The 20,588-nt window shown below is 36.5% G+C and overlaps 1 protein-coding gene across 1 annotated transcript in view; it reads left to right on the top strand.

Annotated features, from left to right (window-relative positions):
* The window catches only part of LOC118572622 (cytochrome P450 3A13-like), a 53,924-nt gene that overhangs the window by 23,218 nt on the left and 10,118 nt on the right, over positions 1-20,588 (top strand). The window contains exons 5-9 of the mRNA XM_036172347.1: positions 11,330-11,443; positions 11,739-11,827; positions 12,437-12,585; positions 17,036-17,163; positions 18,373-18,439. Coding sequence (XP_036028240.1) covers positions 11,330-11,443; positions 11,739-11,827; positions 12,437-12,585; positions 17,036-17,163; positions 18,373-18,439 — 547 coding nt within the window. The remainder of the gene's footprint in view (positions 1-11,329; positions 11,444-11,738; positions 11,828-12,436; positions 12,586-17,035; positions 17,164-18,372; positions 18,440-20,588) is intronic.

Below are 20,588 nucleotides of genomic sequence, written 5' to 3'. Positions count from 1 at the left end.
ATTTTACACTGAGGTCTTTGATCCATTTGCAGTTAGTTTTTTTTTTCATTTTTCTTTATTAAGAAATTTTCTACTCACTCCACATACTATCCACAGATCCTCCCTCTTCCCTCCTCCCACCCCCAGCACTCTTTCCCAAGCCATTCCTCATCCCCAAAACTGAGGTCTCCCATGGGGATTCAGCAGAGCCTAGCACACTGAGCCTAGGCAGGTCCAAGCCCCTTCCCACTGTACCAAGGCTGTGCAAGGTGTCTCATTCCCCCTGCCTGGATGCCCCCCAAACAGTTTGACCCAAGTAACCATCTTCTGTACCCAGAGGGCCTAGTCCAGTCCCATGGGGGCTCCACACCACTAATCCACAGTTCACGGGCTTCCACAAGTGTGGCTAATCATCTTTGCACGTCCTCTCATCATGATCTCGATGTCCCTTGCCTGCAGTATCTCTCCTCCCTCTCATCAGTTGGATTCCCTGAGCTCTTCCTGGGGCCTGGCCATTGATCTCTGGATCTGCCTCCATCAGTCACTGGACAAAGGCTCTCTGATGACAGCTAGGTCATTTGCTAGGCTGGTCACCTCTGGACCACTGCCAGTAGACCAAGGTGGGGTCAACCTTATAGATTCCTGAGGGCCTCCTCAGCAACTTGCCTCTTCCTATTCCCATGATGTCCTCATCTATCATGGTATCTCACTCCCTGTCTTCCCACTCTGTTCCTGTTCCAGCAAGACCCTCATGTTTCCCTAAGTTCTCATCCCCCACTCCTTGCCCTCTGCCACTCCCCCCACACCTAGTCCACTCATGTAAATCTCATGCACTTCATCTTCACAGGATCATCCATGTGTCCCTCCTAGGGTCTTTACATGTTAGCTACCCTCTCTGGAGTTGTGGGTTGCAGTCTGGCCATCCCTTCCCTCACATTTAGTATCCACTTATGAGTGAGTACATACTATGTTTGTCCTTTTGAGTCTGGGTTACCTCACTCAAGGTATTTTCTAGTTCCATCCATTTGGCTACAAATTTCATGATATCATTGTTTTTTACTGCTGAGTAGTACTCCATTATGTATATGTGCCATATTTTCTTTACCCATTCTTCAGTTGAGGGGCATCTAGGTTGTTTCCATGTTCTTGATATTACAAATAATGCTGATATAAACATAGTTGTGTGTCCTTGTGGTAAGATTTTTGCATTCCTTGGGTATATGCCTGAGTGGTATAGAGGAATAGCTTGAGGAAGACTTATTCCCAATTTCCTGAGAAACCACCATACTGATTTCCAGAGTGGCTATACAAGTTTGCGTTCCCACCAACAGTGGAGGAGTGTTCCCCTTGCTCCACATCCTCTCCAACATAACCTGTCTTTAGTATTTTTGATCTTAGCCTTCTGACAGGTGTAAGATAGTTTCTCAGAGTTGTTTTGATTTGCATTTCCCTGATGACTAAGGATATTGAGATATTCCTTAAATGCCTTTCAGCCATTTGAGATTCTTCTGTTGATGATTCTCTGGTAAGCTCTGTAGACCAATTTTTAATTGTATTGTTCAGTATTTTGATGTCTACCTTTTTTAGTTCTTTATATATTTTGGAGACCAACCTCTATCAGATGAGGGGTTGGTGAAGGTCTTTTCCCATTGTGTATGCTGTCATTTTGTCTTATTGACTGTGTCCTTTACTCTACAAAAGTTCAGTTTCAGGAGGCCATATTTATTAATTGTTGCTCTCAGTGTCTGTGCTACTGGTGTTATATTTAGGAAGTGGTCTGCTGAGCCAATTAGTTTCAGAATAGTTCATAATTTCTCTTCTTTCAAGTTCAGTATAACTGGATTTATGTTGAGGTCTTTGATTCACTTGGACTTATGTTTTTTGCATGGTGACAGATATGAATCTATTTGCAGTCTTCTACATGTTGACATTCAGTTATGCCAGCACAATTTGTTGAAGATGCTTTCTTTTTTCCATGGTACAGTTTTGGCTTCTTTGTTGGAAATCATGTTCATAAGTGTGTGGATTAATGTCAGGGTCTTCAATTCAATTCCATTAGTCTACATGTTGGGTTTTATGCCAGTACCAATCTGTTTTATTACTTAGCTCTATAGTAGAGCTTGAGGTTAGGGATCATTATGCCTCCAGAGGTTGCTTTATTATACAGGATTCTTTTAGCTATCCTAGGTTTTTTGTTTTTCCATATAAAGTTAAGTATAGTTCTTTCCAAGTCTGTGAAGAATTGTGTTGGGATTTAGATGGAGATTGCATTGAATCTGTATATTGCTTTTGGTAAGATTTTCATTTTTAATATGTTGATTCTACCTGTCCATGAGCATGGGAGATCTTTCTGTTTTCTGATATCTTCTTCAATTTCTTTCTTCAGAGATTTAAAGTTCTTATCATAAGTCTTTCACTGGCTTAGTTAGACTTACCCCAAGGTATTTTATATTATTTGTGGCTATTATAATGGGTGATGTTTCTCTGATTTCTTCCTCAGCCCCTTTTTCATTTGTATATAGGAGGGCTACTGATTTTTTTGAGTTGATCTTGTATCCTGCCACCTTAGTAAAGGAGTTTATCAGCTGTAGGTGTTTCCTGGTAGAATTTTTGGGGTTACTTATGTATACTATCATATTCTCTGCAAATAATGAAAGTTTGACTTCTTCCTTTCCAATTTGTATCCCCTTGATCTACTTTTGTTGTCTTATTGCTCTATCTAGAATTTCAACTACTATATTGAATAAGTATGGGGAGAGTGGACAGCCTTGTCTGGTTCCTGATTTTAGTGGAATCGTTTTGAGTTTCTCTCCATTTAATTTGATGTTGGCTGCCAGGTTGCTGTAAATTGCCTTTATTACGTTTAGGTATGTTCCTTGTATTCCTGATCTCTCTAAAACCTTTATGATGAAGGGGTGTTGGATTTTTTTCAAAGGCTTTTTTAGCATCCAATGAGAGGATCATGTGGTTTTTCCTTTCAGTTTGTTTATATTATTCATTACATTGACAGGTTTTCATATGTTGAACCATCCTTGAATCCCTAGGATGAAGCCTACTAGGTCATGATGGATAATTTTTTTATGTGTTCCTGGATTTGGTTAACCAGCATTTTATTGAGCATTTTTGCATCAATGTTCGTGAGGGAGATTGGTCTGTAATTCTTTTTCTTTCTTTGTTGCATCTTTGTGTGGTTTGGGTATCAGGTTAACTGTAGCCTCATAAAAAGAATTTGGTAATGTTCCTTCTGTTTCTATGTGTGGAACAATTTGAAGAGTATTGGAATTAGCTCTTCTTTGAAAATCTGGTAAAATTCTGCTCTGAAACCATCTATCTGGTCCTGGGCTTTTTTTTCGGGGCGGGGGGAGACTTTTAATGACTGTTACTATTTCCTTAGGGATTATTGGTCTATTTAAATAGTTTATCTGATTTAACTTTGGTATTTGGTAACTATCCAGAAAATCATTCATTTCTTTCAGATTTATCAGTTTTGTGGAGTACAGGTTTTTGAAGTATGACCTGATGATTCTCTGTATTTCCTCATTGTATGTTGTTATATCCCCCTTTTCATTTCTGATTTTGTTAATTTGGATGCTCTCTCTCTCTCTGCTTTTTGGTTATGTTGGCTAAGGACTTATCTATCTTGTTGATTTTCTCAAAGAACCAACTCTTTATTTCATTGATTCTTTGTATTTTTCTCTTTGTTTCTATTTTATTGTTTCCAGCCCTCAATTTGATTATTTCCTGGTGTCTGTTTCTCCTGGTGAGTTTTCTTCTTGTTTTAGAGCTTTCCGGTTTGCTGTTAAGTTACAAGTGTGAGATTTCTCCAACTTCTTTATGTGGGCATTCAGAGCTATGGCTTTTCCTCTTAGCACTGCTTTTATGGTGTCCTGTAAGTTTGTGTATATTGTGCATTCGTTTTCATTGAATTCTAGGAAATATCTATTTTCTTTCTTTATGTCTTCCTTGACTCATTGGTGATTCAATTGGGCATTATTTAGTTTCCATGAGTCTGTAGGCTTTCTGTAATTTTTGTTGTTGTTGAAATCTAACTTTATTCCATGGTGGTCTGATAAGACACTGGAGGTTATGTTAATAGTTTTTTGTATCTGTTGAGATTTCCTTTGTGACCAAGCATTTGGTCAATTTTGGAGAAGGTTCCATGTGGTGCTGGAAAGAAAGTATATTCTACTGGGCAGTAGTGGCACACACCTTTAATCCCAGCACTCAGGAGGCAGAGGCAGGCAGATCTCTGTGAGTTCGAGGCCTGCCTGGTCTTCAAAGCGATTTCCAGGAAAGGCACAAAACTACACAGAGAAACCCTGTCTCAAAAAAACAAAAGAAGAAGGTATATTCTTTTGTGTTAGGGTGGAATATTCTGTAGATATCTATTAAGTCTATTTGAGTCATAATGTTTGTTAGTTCCATTATTTATCTGTTAAGTTTCTGTCTGGCAGACCTGTCCATTGGTGAGAGTGGAGTGGTGAAGTCTCCCACTACTAGTGTATGGGGTTTAATGTGCAATTTAAACATTACTAATGTTTCTTTTACAAATGTGTGTGTCCTTGTATTTGGGGCATAAATATTCAGAATTGAGACTTCATCTTGTAGGATTTGCCCTGTGACAAATTTGTAGTGTCCTTCCAAATCTCTTTCAATTGATTTTAGTTTGAAATCTATTTGATTAGATATTAAGATAGGTATACTACCTTGCTTCTTAAATCCATTTGGTTGGAAACTCTTTTTCCAGCCTTTTATTTTGAGGTGATGTCTTGTTTGAAGTTGAGGTATGTTTCTTGTATGCAGCAAATGGATGGATCTTGTTTTTGTATCCATTCTGTTAGCCTGTGTCTTTGTATAGGTGAATTGAGATCATTGATGTTGATGAATATTAATGACCAGTTATTGTTAATTCCTGTTATTTTTTTTGGTGGTATTGTTGTATGTTTCTCTTTTTTGGTATTTGTCGGTATGGGACTATCTATTGCCTATGTTTTTATGAGTGTATCTAACTTCCTAAGTTGGATTTTTTCTTCAAGTGCTTTCTGTAGGGCTAGATCTGTGGAGAAATATTGTTTAAATCTAATTTTATCATAGAATATTTTGTTTACTTTGTCTATGTTGATTGAGAGTTTTGCTGGGTATAATAGTCTGTGTTGGCATCCATGGTCTCTTAAGGTCTACATAACATCTGTCCAAGCCCTTCTGGCTTTTAGAGTCTCCATTGAGAAGTCAGGTGTTATTCTTATGGGCTTTCCTTTATATCTTACTTGGTCTTTTTACTTTTCATCTTTTAAAATTTTTTTTCTGTATGTTTAGTGGTTTGATTATTATGTGGTGAGGGCCTTTTTTTGGATCCAGTCTATTTGGTGCTCTGTAACCTTCTTGTATTTTTATAGGCATTTCCTTCTTTAGGTTGGGAAAGTTTTCTTCTATGATTTTGTTGAATATGTTTTCTGTGCCTTTGAGTTGGTCTTCTTCTTCTTCTGTCCCTATTATCCTTAGTTTTGATCTTTTCATGTTGTCCTAAATTTCCTGGACATTTTGGCTGATGACTTTTTTGGCTTTAGTGTTTTCCTTGACTGATGAATTTATTTCTTCTACTGTATTTTCAATGCCAGTGATCTGCTCTTCCATCTCTTGCATTCTGTTGGTTATACTTGCATCTGTATTTCCTGTTCATTTACTCAGATTTTCCACTCTCAGCATTACCTCAGTTTGTGTCTTCTTTATTGATTCCATTTCAGTTTTGAAATCTTAAGCTGTTTCCCTTACTTGTTTAATTGCTTTCTCTTGGCTTTCAAATTATTTACTGATTTCTTCCTATTTTTTTTTGTTTGACTTTTCCGTGATTTCTTTAATGGAATTTTTCATTTCCTATTTTACAACTTTTAATATATTGTTAAAGTAATTTTTATGGTAGAAATCTTCTGTTTCTTCTGTGTTGGAATGTTCAGGTATTGCTGATGTAGGTTCTGATGGAGCCACATTGGTTTTTATGTTGCTGACTGTATTTTTGTACTGGTATCTACCCATCTCTTTCTTCACCTGGTACAAGCAGTGTCTGCGTCTGAGGGAGCCTTTCTTAGTCTGACTGATACACTTGATTCAGTGAGTGCTCTTGGTCTAATTGATGCTGATGGACTCTTTGTCTTAGGGAGCAGCTCTTAGTCCAACTGGAGCTAGTGGATTCTGTCTCAGGGAGTAGCTGTAGTCTTAGAATGTGGTAGATGGTGGTAGTCTGACCTGTCTGCAGGAGGTCTGCCTGCCAACTGGCCTCTTAGTCCAGTTGGTTGCTGGCAGGCTCTGTCTCAGGGAACAGTTGCAGTCTCAGAGGGTGGGTGGAATTTGGGATAGTTGGGACTTTGGTTACAGGGTCTGATAGGGGATGGTGGTAGTCTGTGCTGTGTGCAGGAGGTCAGCCTGCCAACTGGCCTGAAACTGGAACTGCAATGGATGGCACAGCGTTGTGCCCCTGGGTCCAAAGCCTAGGGGCTGGGGTACTCAGGTATGAGGATGAAGACTCACCTCTTAGTCCAATTGAGTGCTGACAGGCTCTCCATTTGTAGTTTGTTTTTTGTAAGGTGATCAAAATGAGTCTAATTCATTAGTGTATATGGGGATATCCTTGAATCATAGCATATTTTTTGAGGATTTTGTCTTTTCTTCAGTGTATATATTTTGAACTTTTGTCAAATATCAGATGGCTATAGACATGTATACTCATGATTGAGTCTTTTGTTTTCTTCCATTGATAAATACACACACACACACACACACACACACACACACACACACACACACACATATATATATATATATATATATATATATATATATATATATATATATATATATAATCAGTTTTTGCACCAGTAAGGTACATTGTTTATTAATACTGCTGTAGAACATATTTTGAAATCTGGTATGGTAATATTCCCACATTATTCTTATTATTAAAGATTTATGTGGCTATCCATAATCTTTTCTGATTACATTTGGATTTTAATGTTGTGATTTTTCTTGGTGTTGCCTTGAATGTGTAAATTGCTTTCAGTAGAATCATCAATTTCAAAACGTCAGTTCTACCATTCCAGAATCAAAGGATGACTTTCCATCTTGTAGTGTCTCAATTTCTTTCTTCTGAGATTTATAGCTTTCTCTGTAGATTCCTTTCCCCACCTTGGTTAGGATCATTACAAGGTCTACTATATACTATGTAGGTATTGAAAGTAGAAATGCATCCATGATCTCCTTCGCAACCTCCTGGTATACATAAAGGCTACTGACTTTTGTAAGCTGACTTTGTATCCTGACTCTTTATTGAAATTGTTCATCATTTCAACATTTTTTTCTGGTGGAATTATATATATATATATATATTCTGCATAAGGATAATTTGGTTTTTCTTATTTCTATAAATTTCTTCTCTTGCTGCTTTGCTCTGGCTAACACTTTGAGGATTTTATTGAAAAAGAGTGGGAAGAGTAGAAAGCCCTGTCTCACTCTTGATTTTAATTTAATTTCATGGTATTACTTGGGTTTTACTCCATTGAGGATAATGATGGCTGTGGGTTTGTAATGTAGAGCATTTACTATTTTGATGTTTACTATATATTTGATTTGATTTATGTTTCTTTCATTCCTAATCTCTCTAGAACTTTTATAATTGAGGCATGCTGATTTGTTCTCAAACACTGTCTCAAAAGTATCTCTGCCAGTCTTGAAACTCAATATGTAGTCCAGGCTGATGTTGACCTCACAGATTTCTATCTGCCTCTCCATCCTGTGTGCTGATCTTAAAGCACCCAATACAACTGTGTTGAAATTTTTATCACTGTTTATTTATTTATTTTTATAGGACTTATTTTTAATTTTAAAATTATGTGTGTATATGTGCATCAGTATGTGGGTATGTGCACATATAATCATAATTCTTATTTTTATGTCTTTGTAATTTCATATATATGTGTATTATAAATTTTATTATGACATTATTGCAAAAATAGAATACTTGCTAACATGGATTTATAATGCATATATATAGCTTATATGCACCTTCTATTACCCAGTCTTGTCTCTCTTACACTCATAGTATTCCTCTTCCTCCTCTAAATTATTTTTCCTTCTACTCTAATGTCTTCATATTGGTGATTCAGGGAATTTCGTGAGTACTGATAGAAGAGAACATATATTGGAGAGTTATTTGCAGGAACATAGACCCCCCCCCATCACTCTCTACACTGCTGAAGTAAATGGTTCTTTCTTCTCGGGTTCCCCCTACCTTCTTATAAATCCTCGGGGAGAGACAGAAGAACATGGACCCTTCCCTTCTCCATGGTAGAATGCTGAGGGGTGTTATCCTGTAAAAGGTCTTGAGCCAATAATCACATTTTTGGGGGGGATTTTAAGAGTGCAAAGACCTTTCTATGCCCCAAAGTGAACTATTTATAAGTTTCTACCCTGTATAGGGCAGTATATCCTAAAATATTTGAGAAACTTTATTTATATTTATTTAAAATGTGTATGTATTTGTGTATATGAGTAAAGTGTCCATGAAGACCCAAAGAGGGTGTTGAATTCCCTAGTCACAGGCAATTTCCCCAACTGACAGGGGTTCTGGAAACTGAACAAAGGTCCTTGTCAGAGCAGTATATATTCTGAACTAGTGAGCTTCATCTCCAGGCCAGACCTTATATTTCTTCTGTACCTCTCACTTTTTTAAATTTCCCCATAGCCTTTGAGAGAGTGATTTAGATGTCACATTTAGGAGTGAGAATTCTGAACTCACTCTTTTTTTTTGTTGTTGTTGTTGGTTTTTTATTGTTGTTGTTTTTTGAGACAGGGTTTCTCTGTGTAGATTTGCACCTTTCCTGTAACTTGCTTTGGAGACCAGCCTGGCCTCGAACTCACAGAGATCTGCCTGGCTCTGCCTCCCAAGTGCTGGGATTAAAGGTGTGCACCACCACCACCTGGCTTAATTCACTCTTTTTTACATTGTCCAGTTTTAAATTTCTACATTAAAATTTGGCCATGGTAAAATGAAACTTCTAAGGCAAACACTGACAGTAGTAATCTGAGGATATAAACATAAGAATCTAGAGGGCATTAGATTAGCATCACATTCCATTTTGTAGCAACAACAGTTGTTTCTGCACTAGGTCCTATGACATTCTTTTACAAGTGTTACAATACTACATGTGGAGAGATGGCTCAGGCATTAAGAAAACTGACTGCTATTACAGAAGACCGCGTTTTAATTTCTAGTAGCCACATAGTACCTGCAACTCATCTCTAGGTCCAGTTTCATTTTATCTGATGCCTTCTTCTGGGCACTTTAGGCACTGCACATATAGATTACAGGTGTGGTACATGGAAAAATGCTCATGTAACTATTAGTAGCTCCACAGATAGGGATGTTGACTTCAAGAGCCTCATTGCCATTGGTGTTGGATTTTTAAAGTTAGGTTGATCTTCCAGAGGTCTAGTGGGGATAACCATAGCAACTGTGAGTTCATGTGAGTTATACCCAATTCACCCCCACAGTCCAGCCCTTTGTGGCACTCCTCTGGCTCTAGCAGACTTTTCACCATGTCTTCTACAATGTTCCTTGAGCCTTGGGTATGAGTGGTTGTAGGTATTCTGTCACTTTCAGTTTCCTTATTTTTTTTGTGTATAATCTTTATTTGTTCCTATGGAAATATTTCCATTTCCAATGAAATCTATATTCCTTTTAGTTTATTGTTTTCTCTTAATTGAAATAGCTAGACACAAGGTGGAGATGTAGTAAAAAGTGAGAACAAATATTTTAACATGTTTTCTTAACGGAAAACAAAGGTTTTCATAGCAAAATGAAATGCTGGATGAAGGTTTTGTTTGATGAAGATTTTATCTTAAGTATAGAGTTTCCCTCTCACTATTCACATGCATTTATATCATTAAAAACTATTGAAACATTCCAGGATAGAACCAAATGCAGGGGCATATGGTGGAAGGAACTTCCCATCAGGAAAAGGGAATTATAGTGCTCTTTGCTTATATTTCAGTATAAACAATTAGGGAGAGATATTACCATTATATTCAATTAATGCCTAGGCAAATAATAGCTAGTCCTTCATTATTTGTGATAATTTAATGATTATTATATCATGTCACTACTTTTCAAAATAGCTCAAGCTGAAGGTACTTGTAAGTGCAAAAGTGGTCTAAGGAAAAGTTTGCAAATATAGCCTTCTTATATGTACCCTATTGTTATGGTTGCCTTTTTGCAACATGAAACAAACCTAGACATAGTTAGGAAGATTAACCTCAATGGAGAAGTGCCTCCATCAGCTTACTTGTAGAAAGGCCATGTGACATTTTCTTTCTTTTTTGGGGGGTGGTGGTGGTGGGGGTTTCAAGACAGGGTTTCTCTTTGCACTGTTCTTGGAACTCACTTGGTAGCCCAGGCTGGCCTCAAACTCACAGAGATCTGCCTGGCTGTGCCTTCCGAGTGCTGGGATTAAAGGCGTGAAACCACCACCGCCCAGCAGAACATTTTCTTAATTAGTGACTGTGCTCAACTCACTGTAGTTGGTACCACCCCTGGGCAGTTAGTCCTGGGTGGTATATGAAAGCAGGCTGAGAAAACCATGGTGAGAAAGCCAGTAAGTGGCATTCCTCCAAAGCTTCTGCTTCAGTTCCTGCCTTCAGGTTCCTGCCTTGAGTTCCTGCCTAGACTTCTCTCAGTGGCAGACTGTGGCATGACAGATTAATAAATTCTCTCCATCAGGAGTTGCTTTTGTTCATTGTCTCTATCACAGCAGTAGAAACCAAACTAAGAAACAAACTTTTTCTGGACTGACTTGGGGAATACTTTTGGTTTCCTACCTGTCTTTTCACACAGAAAGGCAGTGTTTTTTTTTCCTACAGAGGGAATCATATTGAAATGAAGATTGTTGTATAACAACTTTATCCCACACAGATTGCAATATGTATCTTTACTTTAATTTTGAATAATTTTGTATATTTTATTTATCACATATGGTTGCCTGAATGTATGTATGTGTACTGCATGTGTGCAAATACTGCCAGAGAACAGAAGAGGGAGCCAGATACCCAGAATTGTAGTTACTGTTGTCACCATGTAATGTAGTTGCTGAGAACTGAACCAGAGTCCTCTTCAAGATGAGCAAGTGGTGTTAACTACTGAGCTCCAGCACCAGTTAGAGGAACTGTTAGTGAGAGACTAGCATGAAATCTATCACCCAGAAGAGGTTAGTAGCTGTTAAGGAATTTTGTCTATTTCATACAGGTTTTATAACTGTTAACAAATCTAATGAAGGACAAAATATATTTTTTTTTGGTATTGTAGTTACTTGGTCCACCAGGATTTATGAAAAAAGGCATAGTAAGATCTAAGAATGAAGAATGGAAAAGAATTCGATCATTACTGACACCAACCTTTAGCAGTGGGAAATTGAAGGAGGTAAATTAATGTATAACATTTTTATTGTAAATTAATAAAATCCATCAGAGGTCTGGTAGAAATATTACCATACCCTTAAAAGAGATGTTCCTTTGAGGATTACATTGCTAGGGATGGTCTTTGTTCATTGTGTTGTTGTTTTGTTTGTTTGTTTGTTTTGTTTTGTTTTGCTGTTGTTAATTTGTCCTATATAGTCCTTTTAAAAATATGATCTTTATATAATTTAAAAAGACTTGTTATTTGCGGACTCAGATGTTGCCATTTACCAGGAGACTGTGTTGTGTTTTGTGCTTAGATGTTCCCCATCATCCAAGAGTATGGAGACACGATGGTGAAAAATATGAGTCAGGAAGTAGAGAAAGGCAAAAATGTTACCATGAAAGTGTGAGTAGTGATGCATGCACGTGCTGGGTGCTCTATTCCCCATCTGGTGTCCTCCCTCTGCCTGACAGGTAGCTAAAATTTTTCCGGAGCAAGAATAAGGTAGAGGTATGATGTTATCCTGCTGTGAACCACACTGTAAGTAACAGCTTCACAATAGAATTTGAGACTCTATTTCTTGCATACATGAGACAAAATTGGGTTACCTATTGTCATCTTGTAGGTTTTTGAAGACAGTTATATAGTTTAGAATGCAAGCATAAAATTTAGGAAAGCTGCAGATGTGGGGATTATGAAATGTGGGAGGAGGATTTGTGTTCTACATAAGAGGGCATTGGTTTGACAAGAGTATTATAGCTGTAACATTCAACAATCTTAATATTCACGTTTTGCTGAGTGTCTTAGAAAAATATCAGCAAGGAAACAAATTTCTTCTGCCTCTCTTTCATCCAACTGAAGAGGGAGAAGGTTCTGGAAATGGTATGGGTAGTTAAATCATGTTGAGTTATGAAAACACCACAGTAGTGTACTCAGGCTGTGTTGATGATACTGCAGGTCACATACCTCAGAGTTGTGTGAGTAACACATTAACTCCCATCTTTCTCTACTCAGCATCTTTGGGGCCTACAGCATGGATGTGATCACAGGTACCTTATTTGGAGTGAAGGTGGATTCCCTCAACAATCCCCAGGATCCCTTTGTGAAAAACACCAGAAAGCTTTTTGTATTTGATTTTTTCAATCCATTGCTTTTCTCTGAAGGTATATAGTCTATTTTTCAACTATATTAAGATCTTAGATTTCTTTTAATTAGCATACTAAGTAAAGAGTTTCCTCATAGCATATTCATACACAATTATTATCTCCCTCATCTTACCTTCATTCTTGGATACTCTCATTCTTTAATTACCCTTTGAATTTTAATATCACACATGTTTATCTCTCATTGCCACATACTTTGTACTTTTTTGGATAACTATGTGATAATCATGTGATTTCTGTCTTTGAGCAATTAATGTCATGATTTATATTTATACATTTACATATATTGAATCATTCCTCCAAATCTTGAATGAAACTTGAATCAAAGTTAAATTAATGTCATCTACTTTCAACGTTTCTCTGTTTATTTTGTTATGGATAGTATATTTATTTTTAAAATGGATGTAGAAGTCACTCACAGTTATATTGCAGAATTTATTCTGTGACATTATATCTGATAACATTTGTTTTATGAACTGGAGTGCACATATTGATGCATACATATTTGAATAGCAATTTTGTGTGGGTGGATGGTTTTCTTAAAGTGTATAAAGTGATTTCCTACATCCATGTGACTAGTTTTAAATTGATATTGGAATAGTGATGCATACTTGTTTCTTACATTGGTATTTGGTGGTTGGGTACATTTCTTAGAGTCAGGAAAAAGCATTATGCTTACTAATCCAATCTGCTAGCATATGTTTTTTTTTTTTTTATTTAAAGACAGGCTCCATGCATTCCTAGCTGGCCTACAGCTGGCTATGTACAAGAGATTTTTCTAAATCCCATAGTGATCTGCCTGCCTCTGGCTCTTGAGTGTTGAGATTAAAGCATGTATCACTATCTTCAGCCTTAGTCTGTGTCCTTTGATAAAGGAATATAGACTTTTAATATTCAGACTTTCTATTGAAAATTATGCATGGATTCCTGACATTCTATTATTTTTCTCCTGTTGGCATTGTCTTGGCCCTTTTTTCTCAACTGCTGTCTTAGTATCATTATTTTTCCTCTAGCCTTTTGGCTGTATTTTCTTTTTTATTCAATCTAAACTGATCTTTACATCATATAATGCAAGCAGAATTCATTGTGAAAAATTCTATAGTATGACATAACATGGATAGGTTTTTCTCCTTTGACTATAATAAATATGATTATATACATATAATATTTATATATTTGTATATATGTATAGTTCAGTAGCTCTTATTTTCCAAACATGAAACACAACATTCCATGCCATTCTGGCATTTTTGTTTTTTCATTTTGCTGTCCAGGAGTCACACTCATGGACTTGTCTCTCTATGTGACTTTGTCTTTCCTCTCAAAGCTTTCCGTACACTTTCTTTATTCTGTGTATTCACATTTATTTTTAATGTAAAATGGGAAGATTCTTCTCTGGTCTTTTTATTCTGTGTTATACTCTATCGATTTTGGATCTTGATGGGCATTTTTTTCTTTCAGTCTATGATTTTATTGAGAATATTTTCTATGCTTTGATATGGAATTCTTGTCATTGATCTATGCTGAAAGTCATAGACTTTTTTTCTTATATCCCCCAAACTTACAACTGTTTAACAAATTGATCACTGTTAATGACTGAATGATCTTATTACTCTGCCTTGTCTTCATGCCCTCACCTTCTGTCTTCTATGTGATACACTCTGTTTCTGATGCTTTCCACTGAAATTTGTATTTGACTTAATAAAACTTTAATTTCTGTCATGATGTCATTTTGTTTTTCTTCTGCATATCTATCTCTTTATCAAATTTCATCTTAATATGTAGATACAATTTCCTTATTTCTTTCATCTTTTGGTGTTTTCTTGGGATTAATTCAGGAGATAACCATGTGTTCATCTTTGTCCATACATTTGGAGTTTTTTCATTGTTTAGGAAAGCCTTGGCTATAGTAGGGTTGAAGTGATGTTTTCTTCTGTTAGGCTTGTGTTCAGGGCTCCAATCTCTTCTCCCAGTGATCCTCTGGTAGGTGATCAATGTTTGCAAACAATATTTATCATAAATCATCAAATCCTCTATGAAACTAGGGTAAAAGTTGAATTCAAAACAGTTATTAGTCATTCTTTATGGACCAACTGTATTGGGAAGAAAAGGAAGTCTCCATTCTCTCTATATTGACATGTTATCTGTTGTGGTTATAAATATAATAAAGGGGAAAAATAAGAAATAACTCATGGTGGGACTAGTGATTAATAAATTGTTGCTAAATGGAACATAGAGGAGCAGCAAAAATATCATGGTAGTGTTAAAAATGGGAGTGTAGGAGATTTTGCAGTTTGGGTTAAAGGTAAAATGGAAAAAGAGAGGTAAGACTATGCAGTCATATTGTGTAGAACAGTCCTGTCTCTCAGATAACTGAGCTACAGAGGTCCTATAACCAGGATAGTCTATGTTACTAAGATGGAAGGAAGAAAGGATGTATTAATACTTTTCCAAAAACAAGAAATTACGTAAGATGTGAAAATTGAAAAACTAGGCCTGCCTTCCTACATTGACCTTGGGTGTGATATAAAAATGGAATAACTATAGGAGGAAACACAATTGAGGGGATCTATTGGGTCATAAAAGTAAATGTCCAGAATATTGGGTTATCTCATCACTGGGATGTATCATTCTCCCAAAAAGGCCTGTTCCATAATATTCTTTATGTAGAGTCAGCATCAAGTTCTTCCTGGACCATGCCCCATGACTATGATAGGGACAGATAGACCTGTGTGCAGTGGTTTGATGATTATTATTTAGTTTGATGATTTTATAAATGATGCTTTCTTTATAATAATTGGTCTTATTTGTTACATTAGATATGAAAACACTAAAGAATAGGAATAAAACTGTGTCAACAGTGTTGAGGGATATTTTTAATCCCTGCAGTAGAGCAATAGAAGCAGGAAGATTTCAGTTCTTGTCCTAGCCCACATTCAATCAAGTTCTTCCTCAAAACCAAAAGCTAGGGATGGAGTTTCTTCACATGGTGCTTGGCTAGTCTGTAAAAGGCTATGCCTTTCATCATCAACACTACAAACTTTCTTAATGTTTAAACAGATTCTATCTAATAATCAAATCTACTTTCACAGTTATGATTCTTTGACTCAGCCTCCAGAGCATACAATTACAATTTATTTTCATGTATGTTTTCTGTATTCATGCTGTAGCATAAGAGACATATATGCACTTGCTTTTTGGTTCTATTCACTGAGTAGAAGCAATGATACACTAAGAAAACTCATTGTCTAAATAAAGAGTTACTCCTTCAGTTTCTATGTTAGCTCTTAGTTTCCAATAATCATTATCATAGAGTTAAGGGAAAACCCACTGTTTGCAATTTTCTGAGAACATTACTTAGGAAGGAATGGTAGGTTTTCCCAGAAATTTTTCAAAATATTTGATCTCTGCTTGCTTTTGTGATTTTGATTTATTCTGTGTTGTGCCTCATTGGGTAGCCTACACTAGAATTACTTTCATGTTTCTGCATTCAATTCATAAGTGTTTTATTGACAAAATCACCTGTGAAGAACTGGTAAGAATTATCTGATAAATATTTCATAGAATTGCACACTGAATCTTCCTGGAACTGAAATTCTGTATTTGTCCTTTTATTTAAATTTCAATAAGTTTTAGGAGTGATATACTTTCTATATTTTTAATTAAACTCATTTCTAACAATTATTCCCGTTGTTCTGATATTTCACTTAAATTATTGAATTTTAACTGTCAAAAGCTTAAATTTGCACTTCATCAATTTTTTTCTTTTTCTCTATAGCGCTCTTTCCAATCCATTCCAGAACACATAACAAACTAAATATCTGCATTTTTCCAAGTGATGCTACATCATTTTTTAAAGAAATTGATAGAAAGTATTACTTAGGCAGGAATGGTAGGTTTTTTCCCTGAAAATTTTCAAAATACTCTATCTCTGATTACTTGTGTGATTTGGATTTATTCTCTGTTATGCCTCATTGGGTAGCATATAATAGAATCACTTTCATGTTTCTGCATTCAGTTTGTAAGTGTTTTACTGACAAAATCCCTTTGGTATATTAAGTCACATTTCTACACAAGTTTCCATCCCAAAATAAAATCTGATTTCAATAAAAGGGCAGTAGAAGAAGCCAGATTCAATTCTCCACTTTCCTGTAGTTTTGTAAGTTTTAGAAGTGCCTGTGAAGAACTGGTAAGAATTATCTGATAAATATTTCATAGAATTGCACACTGAAACTTCTTGGAGCTGAACTCTTGTCTTTGTGTTTTTAGTTAAAATTCAATTACTTTTAGGAGTGATATACTTTCTATATTTTGTAAGGAAACTCGTTTCTACCACAATTATTTCTGTTGTTTGATATTTCACTTAAATTATTGAAATTTTACAGTTGGTGAATAAAATAACTGTCAAAAGCTTAAATTTGCATTTCATATTTTTTTCTTTTCTCTATAGCACTCTTTCCAATCCTTTCTAGAATATACAACAAACTAAACATCTGCATGTTTCCAAGTGATGCTACATCATTTTTTAAGAAATTTATAGAAAAGAACAAAAAAGATCGACTTGAAAATACCCAAGAGGTAAACTATGACAAAATTGATTTTAATCCTAGGGTAATGATTTCAAAAGTTACACATTCCTCATAGAAAGATCACTTCAGATATGTGATGTATTTGGTCTGTTCAATTTGAGTTGTAGCACACCTAGATCTTCAGCAATATCTTTGAGCATTGAGATAGCCACTTGTATAACCCAGTTTTGCTTAATACAGCATACATGCTGGACTTAGAATAATGATGTCAGCAGAAAAATTGCTGACAGAAGGCTGTCAGGGAGTCCGCATCATGTCTGGGAAGGTGCCACTGTTTATTTCCTAGTACTCTTGGGTTTGGAGCATTTGTAGGTGTGGTTGCTTGATAGAAAATGACTCCTAAGGGGAGTGGCACTATTAGCACTTGTGGCACTTTTGGAGTAGGCATGGGCTAGTAGGAGGAATTGTGTCACTGTGGAGTTGGGCTTTGATCTCATATATGTTCAAGCCCTGTCCAGTGTCTCAGACCACCTCCAGCTGCCTGTCAAGGTGTAAGAACTCTCAGCTACCTCTCTAGCACCATGTCTGCCTGTATACCACCTTGCTTTCTGCCATGATGCTAATGGACTAAATCTCTGAACTGTAAGCAAGCCACCAGAGTTAAATGTTTTCATTTATAAGAATTTCCATAGTCACGATGTCTCTTCACAGCAATAGGAACCCTAACTAAGAGAGTAGGCAATCACATAAAACCTAGCAATCAGTTCAAGAAACATCAGTTAATGACTATGAAATATTGGTTAACGATATGTTAAGGAGAAAAAACCTACAACCATCCAGCCAGGAGTCTCTCATTAACAGCTACAGATGCTTAGAATGAGGGAAAGCCATGAGAAATGGTGTTGGACATGGCAGCACGATACACTACCCTGATAGACTTATTTTTAAAATATTTTTTTTCATGACAGGGTTTCTCTGAATAGCCCTGGCTATCCAGGAACTCATTTTATAGACCAGGCTAGACTCAAACTCAAAGACTGGCCTTCCTCCTAAGTGCTGATATGAAAACAATTTCATATGAAACTTTTTGTTCCACAAAATCTATGGGTCGGTGTTTTGTGTTACTAGTGATTCAGGCAACTTTAGCTGAATACCTAAATGAGCTATTTCCTCTCATGAGAGTTAAACGTCTACATTTCACACCTTTTCTCAGCCTGCCAACCCACTTTCTGCTTTTAAATTTTCTGTCTCCTATTAGCACCGAGTGGATTTTCTTCAGCTGATGATGAACTCCCAGAATTCCAAAGACACGGAATCCCATAAACGTAACTAAGTATAATTTAGGGCCTAAAGGGGATGCACAAAGGGAGGGGCTGACTCTTGAAATTTAAAGGGGTCATTCAAGCAGAGACATTTCCTGCTAATTTACAAAAAGACACAGACATGCTGTTATAGGAAGTAGCCTGAGGAACTTTCTAAAATCATGGTATATATGCATATAGAATACATTATGTTTATTGTACCTTCCCTCTGTGACTGTGAAGTTACAACCATAAAATCTCATCAGCATGGCTACCTAACCAAGACCAAATTGTCCTAACAACAGTTGACATTCCAACATAAATGGAGAAAATCTCATGGAGAACCCATCCTTAAATGAAGAGATCCAGGTAGATCAGAACAGCTGAGAGAGAGATAATTAGTCTCCCCCAGATATGAATCCCTCATTGTTTATCCAAAACTAAGTTGCCAACCCAGAACCAGGTACAAGTAGGCAAAACTGAGTAGATTCAGCAGATTTTATGACTATTTATTTGTATATGTAATAAAATACTTAATGAAGACACCCTAAATTTGAGAGTGAGAGAAGATGTGACATGGGAGGGGTAGGAGAAAGGACAGAAAGAGGGTAATGAAACAATTATACTTTAATGAAAAATTTAAAAATCTGAAGGTCTGTTTTGAGCATTGTTTTTGCACTCCAATAGTCTTATGTGATGTGTGGGTCACCTACATCAGTAAAATGCTGATTCACAGCCTCAGGCAAGGCCACTGAATCAGAACCTCTACTTGCAAATCTTGGTCCAGAGCACCCAATTAGGAAGCACAGTATCCAATTAGCAACCTCCACTGTGGTTCATGCATTGGAAGTATGTTCACTAGCTTAAGGGACTGTGGAAATTTATTTTTCCTTTTACAATAACATAGTACATTAAAGAAGAAAATTGCAGTGTTTATATTTCTTCTTATTCTTTTACTCACTGTTTCTGGGTTTAGTATTTCAGAGTAATGCTTCTTTCCATACACTGATACTGCAATGTGTGTTTTAGAAATTTTTATTAATTTATTCCATCATTAATCCCACATTTGTAGTCAATGCCCAGTTTATTATTCTTTTATATTATTAAACAACTTTTAAATTAAGCTTCCCCTCCCCAAAGGCCTTTGGGATCACTCTACCCATCAAACTTTAAGTTCTTTTTCAAAAGCAAACAAAAGCCCAATACAATAGAAAATTACCTGAAAACAAGGAAAAAACATAAATCAGTACCAAAAACAAACACTAAAATAAAACTAAATAAAAGTACACACACACACACACACACACACACACACACACACACACACACACACACACACACACACCATGGAGTCCACAATATATTGGGCTACTACTCCTGAAAATGAGACCCATACTGGAGTGGTTGATATTCCCAGTGTCACTCCAGTTGGAAAAAAAAAAACTTAATTTCTCTCTCCCAACATATAAAAGTTCAGTTTTTACCCTTTTCTCCAGTGACCAGGTTTTCATTTATTTGTTCATTTTCTAATGTAACAAAATAAAACATAAGAAGACAAAACAAAACCTAATATATCAAAGCTGGGGAAGAAAAACTAACAAAATAAAAAGAGTTAAAGGGAAGATACAAGAATCAGAGACCCACTCATTTGCACATTCCAGAATACCATATAAGGCCTTGAAAGCTATAAATTCACAAACTCAAGTTCCATTTGTTCTCGGGATACCATCTTACAAGGTCTCCAATTTGTAGTAAGACTCGTTAAGGAAGGGAATCGCTCAGTTGCCTTTAACCTACTGGCTATGGGTGGGTTAAGACTTCTGTTGGTCTTTTCTGTGTCAAACACACAGATTGCAAGCCCAGTGCCACTTAGAGATCTTTGGCAACAGTTACCTCTGCAGCTCTCACACAATTGAGCCTGTATGATGAGTATTCAGAGATGGGTAATGCCTGGGGGGGTGCTCACCAACCTAAGACAGAACACCTGTGTGGCCTGGACAGGTATCTCCATAATGGGTAAGGTGACCTGCTGATGTCCCATGCAACCTAAGTCAGAAGCTCATTTTTTAGTAAAAGGGGGGGTACCTGTAGGTCCCTGGCCCCTGTTTTTGGTAACTTTTGTATTGCTTGCTGACCTTGACCTTGATATCCTCCCTATGCTAATTCCCTGCAA

Source organism: Onychomys torridus, chromosome 22 (assembly GCF_903995425.1).
Source record: "Onychomys torridus chromosome 22, mOncTor1.1, whole genome shotgun sequence".
Lineage (NCBI taxonomy): Eukaryota > Metazoa > Chordata > Mammalia > Rodentia > Cricetidae > Onychomys > Onychomys torridus.
This window is presented reverse-complemented; position numbering and strand designations above follow the sequence as displayed.